Source organism: Phocoena phocoena, chromosome 10 (assembly GCF_963924675.1).
Source record: "Phocoena phocoena chromosome 10, mPhoPho1.1, whole genome shotgun sequence".
NCBI classification, from domain to species: Eukaryota; Metazoa; Chordata; class Mammalia; order Artiodactyla; family Phocoenidae; genus Phocoena; species Phocoena phocoena.
This window is the reverse complement of record NC_089228.1, coordinates 37,253,803-37,267,131: the sequence shown is the minus strand read 5'-3', so window position 1 is coordinate 37,267,131 and position 13,329 is coordinate 37,253,803. Positions and strand designations below refer to the sequence as shown.

The 13,329-nt window shown below is 41.0% G+C and overlaps 1 protein-coding gene across 1 annotated transcript in view; it reads left to right on the top strand.

Moving 5' to 3' along the window:
• The window catches only part of DOCK3 (dedicator of cytokinesis 3), a 377,800-nt gene that overhangs the window by 263,576 nt on the left and 100,895 nt on the right, over window positions 1–13,329 (top strand). The window contains exons 13-14 of the mRNA XM_065885910.1: window positions 579–667; window positions 10,545–10,670. Of these exons, the coding sequence (XP_065741982.1) occupies window positions 579–667; window positions 10,545–10,670 (215 nt within the window). The remainder of the gene's footprint in view (window positions 1–578; window positions 668–10,544; window positions 10,671–13,329) is intronic.

Here is a 13,329-nt window from a genome sequence, read left to right as displayed (position 1 = left end):
GCCCTCCTTCCCCTTGACTACAGAGGATTTCACAGTGAACCAAGCCCACTACTCTCCCAAACTTTTCTTCTTATCGTGGTCTGGCTGAAATACAGCCACAGGCAAATATCAACATTGCCCTGAGCTTAGCAGGATTTTTCTCTGGGGCCATTACAGCAACAGTTGAATGACTGCGTAGAGCAAGTGTGACATGGAAGTTTGTAAACAGCAGTACTTGTTGAAAGGAACTGTTTTTTCCTCTATCAGGAGCTTTCCTCTAGCGCCTAGTTTTAAGGATGTATAAGGAACTAAAAATGAAAAAAACTTGTCATGTGGGAAAGTGTTACTTCAGAGAATAGGATATTTTGCCACTCAAAAATATTTGCAGAGGTTCATTTTAGAGTTTCTACTATTTCCCCAAATATGAATCTTCTGTGTGCCTTACCAGAAAATGAGCCTTGTCTAATTTAGTAAAATATATGTTCATTTCTTTAGGAAAGTGAGTTTGAAGTATCCCTTCAAACTTAGTGTTACACATTGAACATCAGACCAGATGTTTAAAACTGTTGAGAATCATAATGCCTGTCCTTCTGTTGCAGGTGCAACAACGAGAGTGAGTGGTCCCAGATCCACGAGAATATCATCCGCAAGTCCAGCGCCAAGTACTCTGCCCCCAGCGCCAGTCATGGTAACGTGCTTCTTTGGCTAGGAGACTTTGTGTTGCATTTGCAGTTGCTGATCATACACACCTTAGTTGATTTGTGCTGATCAGCTACCAGATGTAAAGTTCAGTCTCCTACAGACATTTGTTCTCCCGTTCAGGCAATTTCTCTTTCTTTTTGTGATAATTTGAGACCTTCCCTAATTACTTTTTTAAAAATTTTTTATTGGAGTATAGTTGATTTACAATGTGTGTTAGTTTCTGCTGTACAGCAAAGTGAATCAGTTATACTTATACATATATCCACTCTTTTTTAGATTCTTTTCCCATATAGGTCATCACAGAGTATTGAGTAGAGTTCCCTGTGTATAGTAGGTCCTTGTTAGTTATCTATTTTATATATAGTAGTGTGTATGCATCAATCCTAATCTCCCAATTTATCCCTCCCCCTCACCCCCCCTAGTAACCATAAGTTTGTTTTCTACATCTGTGACTATTTCTGTTTTGTAAATACATTCATTTGTACCATTTTTTTTTAGATTCCACATGTAAGTGATATCACATGATATTTTTGTCTTTCTCTGTCTGACTTACTTAGTATGATAATCTCTGGGTCCATCCATGTTGCAGCAAAGGGCATTATTTCATTCTTTTTTATGGCTGAGTAATATTCCATTGTATGTATGTACCACATTTTCTTTATCCATTCCTCTGTCGATGGATATTTAGGTTGCTTCCACGTCTTGGCTGTTGTAAACAGTACTGCAGTGAACATTAGAGTGCACCTGTCCTTTTGGATTTTGGTTTTCTCCAGATATATGCCCAGGAGTGGGATTGCTGAACCATATGGTAGTTCTATTTTTAGTTTTTTAAGGAACCTCCATACTGTTCTCCACAACGGCTGTACCAGTTTACATTCCCACCAACAATATAGGAGGGCTTCCTTTTCTCCACACTATCTCTAGTATTTATTTGTAGACTTTTTGATGGTGGCCATTCTGACCAGTATGAAGTGATGATACCTCATTGTAGTTTTGATTTGCATTTCTCTGATAATTAGTGATGTTGAGCATCTTTTCGTGTGTGCTTTTTGGCCATTTCTTCTGACCAAAATACATTTTCTGCTCTTTCCATGGTGAATTCCTTATGATTTGATAAGTAACTTGAGTTCCAGTTTGAATCCAGAGTGAACAAAAGTGTTGCCGGGTTTGTCACATTGTGAAGTCTGTTTTTTGCTGAACAAAGGTTACACACCCAGCCCCCAAAAAAGACACACATAAATGTCACTTTTTCTATTCCTATTCAGTGTTAGCATCACCAAGAAAGCCTGACGCTAATGAGAATCAATGATTAGTCTGCCAGTATCAGTCATTCTGGAACTAAAATAGAAGATCTTTATTTCAAAGCAGCTTTCATCTTAGCTCAACTTCTCCTTTTCTTTTTCCCTCATTTTAAAACTCTGTTTAATTTCTATCTAAATCTTGATTAAGGTTAATTTGATTACTGATTAAGAGAAATTTGTCCAGTGGCCAACCTCCTTTATCTCTGAATGGTCTCTATACAAACTCTTTTATTTAGAAACCTGTTGTGCTTCACAGCACATAGTACAACTGTACATGTTATATCATGTACAGTTGTACATATTAACATTAATTCTAAACTGAATATTGCTTGATTAAATTAGAAGCACTATTTAAAAGCCTATAAGATCTGAATAGACATTTTTCCAAAGAAGATGTACAGATGGCCAGCAGGCACATGAAAAGATGTTCAATAATGTTCAACATTAATCATCAGAGAAATGCAAATTAAAACCACAATGATATATCACCTCAAACCTGTCAGAATGGCTATCATGAAAAAGGACGCAAATAACAAATGTTGGTGAGGCTGTGGAGAAAAGGGAACCCTCACATACCGTTGGTGGGAATGTAAATTGGTGTAGCGACTGTGAAAAACAGTATGGAGGATTCTCAAAAAACTGAAAATAGAACTACCATGTGACCCAACAATTCCACTCCTGGGTATATATCCGAAAAAAAAAACCACTAATTCAAAAAGATGTATACACCCCAGTGTTCATAGCAGCATTATTTACAGTTGCCAAGATATGGAAGCGACCTAAGTGTCCATCAAAAGATGAACGGAGGGCTTCCCTGGTGGCGCAGTGGTTGAGAGTCCGCCTGCCGATGCAGGGGACACAGGTTCGTGACCCAGTCTGGGAAGATCCCACATGCCACGGAGCGGCTGGCCCCGTGAGCCATGGCCGTTGAGCCTGCACATCCGGAGCCTGTGCTCCGCAACGGGAGAGGCCACGACAGTGAGAGGCCCACGTACCGCAAAAAAAAAAAAAAAAAAAAAAAAAATGAACGGATAAAGAAGATGTGGTGTATATATATGTACAATGGAATACTACTCAGCCTTAAAAAAGAATGAAATTTTGCCATTTGCAAAAACATAGATGGAGTTGGAGGATATTATGCTAAGTGACATAAGTTAGAGAAAGACAAATACTGTATGATATCACTTATATGTGGAATCTAAAACGTAAAACAAAGTAGTGAATATAACAAGAAAGAAACAGACTTGCAGATATAGAGAACAAACTGTTGGTTTCCAGTGAGGGGAGGGACATGGGGAGGGGTAGAGGATTAAGAGGTACAAACTATTATGTATAAAATAAATAAGCTGCAAGGATATAACAACACAGAGAATATAGCCAATATTTTATAATAAATATAAATGGAACATAACCTTTAAAAGTTGTGAATCACTGTTGTACAGCTGAAACTTATATAATATTGTACATCAACTATACCTCAATGAAATATATATAATATATAAATAAAAGTAAAAGCCTATGAGCTTTTATATACCCTTGAAGATAGCTATCATAATTTACATAGAACTGTGTTTCTCCAGATAGTTTTTATTGAGTTGGCCAAAAAGTTCGTTTGGTTTTCCGTAAGGTGGCTCTAGTAGCGCTTAGTTGTCTTCAACTTCATTCGAAACAGTTTTGTTAGATTATATTGTGACGGCTGTCATATCAGCGTGCATTTTAAAAAAACTTATCAAAATTGGTGATTTTTGTGTAGCCATTTTAATATCGAAGATGGAAGAAAAACAACATTTTCGGCATATTATGCTTTATTATTTCTAGAAAGGTAAAAATGTAACTGAAACACAAAAAACGATTTGTGCAGTGTATGGAGAAGGTGCTGTGACTGATCGAACGTGTCAAAGGTGATTTGTGTATTTTCATGCTGGAGATTTCTAGCTGGATGATGCTCCATGGTCAGGTAGACCATGTGAAGTTGATAGCGATCAAATCAAGACATTAATTGAGAATACTCAACGTTATACCATGTGGGAGATAGCCGACATACTCAAAATATCCAAATAAAGCGTTGAAAATCATTTGCACCAGCTTGGTTATGTTAATCTCTTTGATGTTTGGGTTCCACATAAGTTAAGCGAAAAAAACCTTCTTGACCATATTTCCGCATGCAATTCTCTACTTAAACGTAACAAAAACATTCTGTTTTTAAAACAAACTGTGACGGGTGATGAAAAGTGAATACTGTACAATAATGTGGAATGGAAGAGATCGTGGGGCAAGCGAAATGAACCACCACCAACCACACCAAAGGCCGGTCTTCATCCAAAGAAGGTGATGTTGTGTACGTGGTGGGATTGGAAGGGAGTCCTCTATTATGAGCTGCTTCTGGAAAACGAAACAATTAATTCCAACAAGTACTGCTCCCAGTTAGACCAACTGAAAGCAGCACTCGATGAAAAGCATCCGGAATTAGTCAACAGAAAACGCATAATCTTCCATCAAGATAACGCAAGACCACATGTTTCTTTGATGACCAGGCAAAAACTGTTACAGCTTGGCTGGGAAGTTCTGATTTATCTGCTATATTCACCAGACATTGCACCTTCAGATTCCCATTTATTTCAGTCTTTACAAAATTCTCTTAATGGAAAAAAATTTCAATTCCCTGGAAGACTGTAAAAGGCACCTGGAACAGTTCTTTGCTCAAAAAGATAAAAAATTTTGGGAAGTTGGAATTATGAAATTGCATGAAAAATGGCAGAAGGTAGTGGAACAAAACGGTGAATATATTCAATAAAGTTCTTGGTAAAAATGAAAAAATGCATGTTTGGGACTTCCCTGGTGGTCCAGTGGCTAGGTCTCTGCTCTTAATTGGGGCGGGGTGCAGGGAGGAGGGTTCGAGCCCTGATCGGGGAACTGGATCCCACATGGCGCACCTGGGAGTTCGCATGACGCAACTGAAGATCCCGCATGCCAAAACTGGAAGACCCCCCCACCCACATGCTGCAACTAAAGATCCACGTGCTGCAACTAAAAGATCCTGCATGCTGCAACTAAAAAATCCCGCATGCCTCAACGAAGGTCCCGTGTGCCACAACTAAGACCTGGTGCAGCCAAATAAATAAATAAATTATTTATATATATATTTTTTTTAAAGGAAAGAAAAGTGGGTCTTTTATTTTTACTTAAAAACCGAAGGAACTTTTTGGCCAACCCAATACCACTAAATTGTTTCATAATCTCTTTTATATAGCCTTCTTTGTTTTAACTTCCATAGACCTGTTGTAAATAAAAAGTTGCCCTTAAATGACAGTGTAAAGCCACTTCAGGGCATGGCAGTTCCCAAAGTTGTTGAAAAGAACTTTTTTTTTATCAGGGTCAACATATTTTGAACTAGGAGGGTCCTCAGAGCAGCTCCAAATCAGAGGTTTCAGAGTTTGAGACTTCTCTAAAACTCTGTAGCATGGGGTTCCTCAGGGCCTTTTCCACTGTTTTTAAGTGCCTGTTACCCCTTATATGTGCCTGGATGCCAAGGAGCTACACGCAGTGTGCTGGAAGGGGAAGGGAGTTCATATTCCTCACCTAAAACTAGGCTAAAGCAGGAGACAAATCTTGTTTTTAAAATACAGAGAAGTTACTACAATTTAGAAAACTGTTCACACCAATATTTATAGTGTTCTTTGCTTTATTTCCTTATTTTATTTATAAAAAGCTACCTTGGCTACAAGTTCTTGGGATATGATGTGATTAAAACATGGAGAGGGGCTTTCCTGGTGAACAGTGGTTAAGAACCCGCCTGCCAATGCAGGGGACACAGGTTCGATTCCTGGTCCAGGAAGATCTCACATGCCACGGAGCAACTAAGTCCATGCGCCACAACTACTGAGCCTGCGCTCTAGAGCCTGCAAACCACAACCGCTGATCCCGAGTGCCACAACTACTGAGGCCCGCACGCCTAGCGCCCATGCACCGCAACGAAGAGTAGCCCCCGCTTGCCACAACTAGAGGAAGCTCATGCACAGCAACAAAGACCCAATGCAGCCAAAATTAAATAAATAAAATTAATTAATTAATTTAAAAAGGGTTGGTTTTTTTTAAAAAAGAAACAACCAAAGAGCAGTTTCCACCATCACTTCACCAGGTTAAAATGCTGAATTTTGTCTCACCTCCCAGAGTGAGCAAGAAACCATGCCATCATCAGTGTCCGTGATTTTTGTCCAGAACTCACAGACACTGGCCACTTAAACAGTGTTAGAAAAGCACCCCATCCTCTGTACTGGGGCAGCATAGACTTCAGAGAGCCTCAGGATGGCCGTAGTGAGAGGAGGTCTTCATGCTGTTGTGGGAAATCCAGGAGGAGAAATAGGCTGCTTTTCTTTGAAGTGTGTGTCTGACTGCTTCTTGGCAAGGCTTAACTTGGAAGCTGGTTGAGATCTTGGAAATCACGTGTTTCAACTCCCTCATTAAATAAATGAAGAAACTGAAGCTCAGTGAAATGATTTAGTGGCTTAACCAGGGAGCCCAGGTTTCCATACCGCAGGCCACTGGCCTTTCCACTCTATTGTCAAAGCTTCTGAGCATGGGTTTTCCACTGCTGGTCTTTGTGTCAGAGAATTTCATAATTGCTCAAAGAATATTTCAGGTCTTTGTTAGTCTCCTTAATTAAAGATACTTCTTTATAAAAAGTTAATTTACTTTACTGTAAACTCTCACCCATCTTTGTTAAACATCATGAACAGTTCATTGCCTTGGCAGTCTGTTTCAGAAGTCATTAGTGCTTTCCTGTCAAGTCAAATCATACAAAAATGCAGAAGGAGTTGCTATATTGGTTTTTTCTTTTTAAGATTTTTTTCGATGTGGACCATTTTTAAAGTCTTTATTGAATTTGTTACAATATTGCTTCTGTTTTATGTTTTGGTTTTTTGTCCGTGAGGCATGTGGGATCTTAGCTCCCCAACCAGGGATTGAACCTGCAGCCCCCGCATTGGAAGGTGGAGTCTTAACCACTGGACCGCCAGGGAAGTCCTACTATATTGGTTTTGAGTGCTGAGAGTAAATGTGTCATCCAGCAGTAAATCTCTTAGGTGCAGCTTTAATATATGTGGCTCTTCATTTTTGTTATTGGCCTCTTAGATATGTAGCCACAAACCCAACTTTTAGCAAATAAAACAGTTGATGCCATGGTTTTCTATGTATTTTGTTTATTTATTTATTTTTATGAATTTATTTATTTTTGGCTGCATTGGGTCTTTGTTGCTGCACGTGGGCTTTCTCTAGTTGTGGTGAGCGGGGGCTACTCTTCATTGTGGTGCATGGACTTGTCATTGTGGTGGCTTCTGTTGTTGCAGAACACAGGCTCTAGGCGTGCGGGCTTCAGTAGTTGTGGCACGCGGGCTTCATTAGTTGTGGTTCATGGGCTCTAGAGTGCAGGCTCAGTAGTTGTGGCGCACAGGCTTAGTTGCTACATGGGATGTGGGATCTTACCGGACCAGGAATAGAACCTGTGTCCCTTGCATTGGCAGGCAGATTCTTAACCACTGAGTCACCAGGGAAGCCCTCTATGTATTTTTATTTTTTTTAACATCTTTTCTATGTATTTTTAAATGGCTATTAAGTACAGCTTTATTTACAAATCTTGGGCTAAGGTTAATTTGCATTATTAATCCTCATCTAGTTCTTCCATAAGGGATACGGATGGCGAAGGGCCAGGGCCAGATTGCTGGCCCTCCAGTATTCCAAATAGGTGTCAGTTGTGTCCAGTAACTTTTTTATGGGGACAGTGTTTAACTTGAGGTTAAAAAGGCAGTTTTCTTGTGTCAGGGATCAGATTAACAGAGAACTTGTATAGACGTATTTACTGTCAAGTTCTTTGGCTTGAGAGCCAGATGATTGGTAGGTAGAATACCCAGAATTGCTAAAGGACTGGTTGTGTACTGGGTAGGTGAGTTGTCGTTTTTCTGAGTTATTCACAGAGGCTCTTCGGTCCTAAGGACCATGCCTTACCATTATTTGGCATGTGCCTCAATCACTCAGGGTTTCAGAACCAGAAAAGTGATCCAGAAGTTCTGGGATTCCAGCCCCTACAAAAGGGAATGGAGTTTTCCTCTATTTTCTTATTTCTTACTTGAAGTATTGTTGATTTACAATTTATATTAGTTTCATGTGCACTATGAATCGCTATTTTCATAGCAATTCAACATTTTTATAGATGATACTCCATTTAAAGTTATTACAAAATAATGGCTGTATTTCCTTGTACTGCACACTATATGTTTATTGCTTATATATTTTACACATAGTAGTTTGTATCTCTTAATCTGAGTGATGGAATTTTTATAGCCTCCATTGGTGGTTTCTTTCATTCTTCATGTCCCTTTTCACTTGCTCTCTTGCATAAACTGAAGCCCTCTTAATTGTCATGTTTGGAAGAGGAGAGCAGCTTCTCAGGATCTTTTTGAGTAGCTTGAAAGCTAGATGTGATTCTCCCAGCATCTTCAGTCTACATCCTCACAGGTTGCACTTCGCATATATAGGCCAATTTGATAGCTCAAAAAATGAGGAGATAAAAGGCAGTCAGTGGGTATTGGAATAAATCCTTGCCAATGCAGAACGGTAAGAGTGCACTCACTGATTTTTTTTTTTTTTTCCTTTGCCCTCCATCCACTATCTCAAATTCTGGAAACTGTTTCATTCTTAGCTATCTGCTCTAGGCTAGGCCATCTCCTAAGTCAGTGGATTTTTGTTCACCCAGAGGATGAGATGTAATGATAGCTGTGTAAAGATACTGCAGATAGGGCTTCCCTGGTGGCACAGTGGTTGAGAGTCCGCCTGCCGATGCAGGGGACACGGGTTCGTGCCCCGATCCGGGAAGATCCCACATGCCGCGGAGCAGCTGGGCCCGTGAGCCATGGCCACTGAGCCTGCGCGTCCAGAGCCTGTGCTCCGCAACGGGAGAGGCCACAGCAGTGAGAGGCCCGCGTACCACAAATAAAAAAAAAAAAAAAAAAAAAAAAGATACTGCAGATAAATAAGCTGAGGTTGTGGGGGAGGGTGAGTACCTCACCAACTGCTGTCTTCTATAGAAATCAAAGGCCTTCAGCCTTTCAGGGTCATAAACTAATTGTAACTGAGTCCATCAAGTGATTAGGCTATAAAAAATTAATTTAGGGTGGCCGAATCTCAAACACTGATTATCTAACCAGAACGCCAACTAGAATATCATATGTCTGCTTTTCAGGGCACTGTGATCCTGGTGTTAATGACACCTGCGACTTCATATGTGTAATCCCAGGGTTTCTTGAGGGAGATGCGCTTAGCTGAAGCAATGAGATCATCCTGAGGTTCTGTCTGGGCGGCAGTAGAACTGTATTTCCTCCACTGACCCAGCAGTGAGAGTACATATTCCTAGTTCCTAGAATACTTTGACCTGCTACATACAGTATCTGTGACTCTCCTGACTTCTCTTTCTCCACTTCTCCATCTCCTCTCCCTTCTCCTTTCCCAGACCGTTCTTATTCTGCATCTCCACTTGTTACTGTTACTGTCTCCATTCAAACCACCACTCTTTTGATTGTCCTGATTATCATAACATCTTCCCTCATTTCTAGATATTCATCTTCTGCTCAACTCCCAAGTTTCCAGATTGACGAGGGTGCTTCCTGCTGACCCATAGATCAGCACCTAAACTCATCCTCCTACCAGCTAATCTCATTCACAGTGTCTCAGAGGCACTCCAAACTCAATCTAGGCTTGACTTCACAGACTCCTAGCCAGTGGCTGCAGTGAGGATCCTTGAGGACAGGGGAGGAGAGTGATTTCCAGGAGACTTTCTTTGTGCAAAACTCCTAAGGTACAAGTAATGAGCAAAAGCCAGATCACTTTAGGGGACATTGCACATTCTCCCAAGTTCTGAATAAAGCCCCTGGGATCATCTGGAGGATCTGAAATTCCTAGAGTCTGAAGCAAGGCTCAGTTAGCCCCACAAAATATTCTTTCCTTTCCTTGCAGTGCATTGGTTCCCTGCAGGAAGAATGTGATGTCTGCTCTGCTGCCCTCTGTACAAGCCATTGCAAGGTTGAACCAGAAAATTGTATCCCGCACTTTGGCATAAAACACAGCATCTCTTAACTTAGTCGTTTCCAAATGGTGGGACACCCTCACACAAGGTCTTCTTTGGTTACACTTGTTTCTAGTCTGCCATTGTTTCTATAGACTTCTCTGGGTTCCTAAACGTACAGTTTATGTGAATCAACCCTCTCATTCAATATTCACTAAGACCCAGTCAGGCCCTGGGCTGGATGCTGGGGAACAAAGAGGAAGGCAACTTAATCTCCCAGACCTCAGTTTATATTTAATAGAATAGTTCTCTGGATTTTTGAGATTATCTTGACTTAGATTCTTTTAGCTTTCTAGCATGTTTCTTCAGAATAATGTATACTTTCTGCATCAAAACTTTTCTCAAGAAAAATGCTGAATTTTGCACATTTTTGCCTCAAAAAATGTGACTCTGTGTTTTCTAGGGTAGAAGTGTGATACTGAGTAAAAACAATGCTTTTGTTTTTGCAGGTCTTATCATTTCTCTGCAGCTTCTTCGTGGAGACATGGAACAGATTAGGAGAGAAAATCCTATGATATTTAATAGGGGATTGGCAATTACAAGAAAATTGGGATTTCCTGACGTCATCATGCCAGGTAGGCAGAACTTCTTGGGGCTGGGGTGGGAGAAGGGTTAGGAGGATTGAGTCCAGTGCTCCCCTTGTGAGCAGGTGGTGAACTATGCTGTGGAGGAGCCCTGCAGCCATTAAAAGCCTCTACAGCCAAAGTCAGGTTGCTGACTGCAGTCTGCAGCCAGTTGCTCCTTTGACTCTTGTTGGCATCTGTTCTTTTCCAGAAGCCCCCACATATGTTCACCAGTGCAGCACAGCAATCCAGCAGATGAGCTTTTTTGTCTCCTATGGAGACCGGATGGTAGGAATCAATACAGAACTTCTCATGGGGATGCATTTTTATACTCTTCTCTTCAATTACATTTCCTAGAGGAGAATCTGCTCATAGGAACATCCTCTTTAAGGAAAATAGTGCCTATAGTGTCAGTGAATTCCAGTTCAGTTCATGTAGGAATAGCAGATATATTTGTATCAGAAAAATGAATCATAATGAAAATACCATAATGTATCAGAAAAATGGGTCAGGCAAATGGTATAAGTTAGGCACTGTGAATAGTACTATCTGGCCAATTTCTCAGAAATTGTCTAACTCCTTTCATCTAATTCCCGCTGGAGAGCCAGGGCAGAAAGTGGGAATGCATTGACTCTCAAGTGTGGTTCCAGCAGGTCAATCTCAGGTTCATGCTTCCTGGCCAGGGGGATGCAGGCCAAGCTAGAGAAGTGGATCCAAACAGGCCATCAGAACCAAGGGGGCTGTAGAGAGTGAGGGAAGGGTAGAGGCATGGCTCCGATGGATGGCAGGTGGTCTGATAACCAGAGAAGATGGGAACAAGGAGAGGGAAAGCAGAACAAGCAAATTGCTGTTTGTCTGGATGAATTATGGGAGGAGTAGTAGCCCTACCTTTTCCAGTGAGTTTTTTTTTTTTAGTGATGTGATTTTATTTTATTTTATTTTTTTAACATCTTTATTGGAGTATAATTGCTTTACAATGGTGTGTTAGTTTCTGCTTTATAACAAAGTGAATCAGCTATCCATATACATATATCCCCATATCTCCTCCCTCCCACCCTCCCTGAGTTTTAATGTTCTGCTAAAAGTTTATTTGCCTTTGTTTAAAAGAGCCAAGCCAGGCTAGACTAAACTGATTGTGACCACTCTAAATATCACCTATTTGGAGTTCTTCATGGTGCTGTAAAATCCTCTTGTTGGAAATATTTGCCAGCACATACCCAGAGGAGAGTATGGCCTGAGTATAGAGAAGGCCTGTGTGATGGATTCCAGCTGCCCTCCAACTTCCCACATTATGCCCAGACTTGTTTTCTGTTGCCTTCGTTCTCTGTCCATAGACACTGTGAATGCAGAGCAAGCTGCTGTGACAGCCTTTGTCTCCTGCTCATGCACACAGGAGGGTCTTTTGTATGGGAGTCCTAGGCCATTTAATCAATTCCTAATCAATTCTGTGTTTATCTTTAAATACTTAGGAGACTTCATGCTTATGAAAGGCCCCCATCTGACTATTGTAGAGGTGATGTCCTCCACAGGATGTTTCTTTCATCCTGTCCTGACACGTTCCTCAGCCCTCGATGACCGTGGTAATCAGGAAAAGAAGAGCCCGGGCATAGTTCCTGGCTTCTTGGCAACATGTCACTGAAGAAATAATTAGTAGTTACCAAAATTGTTCTGGTGATCTTATTTTCATTAGGTATCCGGGCTCATGATGTAGAGTCATATATTCTAAAAAATGTACTTAAAGTTCTTTCTCTCTTTTAAGAACTTGTTTGTCTAAGATTTGGACATTTCCTTCCTCTTAGCCTTCACACAGTCACAGAATCAAAACAAAGTGAGCAGAGACTAAAAAGGAGCAAGCTTCAGTCAAAAATTTTTAAGCAAACTTTAATTTCAGGAGTTGCAGTATCCAAACCTCTTCTATGGAAAGAGATCTTTTTGTGGAGCACTCTGCATCTCTTTGTATCATTGGCACACAGGTTTATAAAGGATTTCTGAGAATGTGAGACATGACCATGGAAATAAGCAGTATCAGTATCATTGGTGAGGCAACCTGAGTTTAAGGGGAGTTTCCCTCCTTTGGGCAGCTAAGGGATCATCGTATGATGTGCCCTATAAGGCAGAGACACTGGCAATCCTGGGATGTCCAAACTGGGGCTGTGAGTGTGCTCTTCGCTGTGTTGTCTGCCCTTGAAGTACTGAGTGCTGGAGCTGAAAGTAAGGATTGATTCACAGGCAGGAAACAGTCCTTTATGCATCTGTCCTCTCCTTTACCTTTCCTCCCCCCTGAGGAAAGAATTTTTTGCATAGATGGCCATTCTCAGGACTGTGCACTAACAACTGACAGCCACCTTAATGCACCCCAAGATATCATCAGAGTAGGTTTGCCATCCTTGGACAAGGGGATAGGGCTAGCCCTGCAGGTCCTGCTGCAGCAGCAGGAAAAGTGTGCAGCAGTGTCTTAAATTGTGGTCAGCCTGTCTTGGGAAACCATGTCTGTGGCAAGAACTCCCTAAGTGAGGTCACCCCTCCACCTGCAGCTGGTCTACTCGTCACCTGGGCTGCAGCAGTCCCACACCTCACGGTCCTGGTGTGACCGAGTTACAAGAAGTTGCGACTTCTTGATACATGGTCATATGGGAAATGAATAAGGAAATAAATTATGTTAGTAACTGTG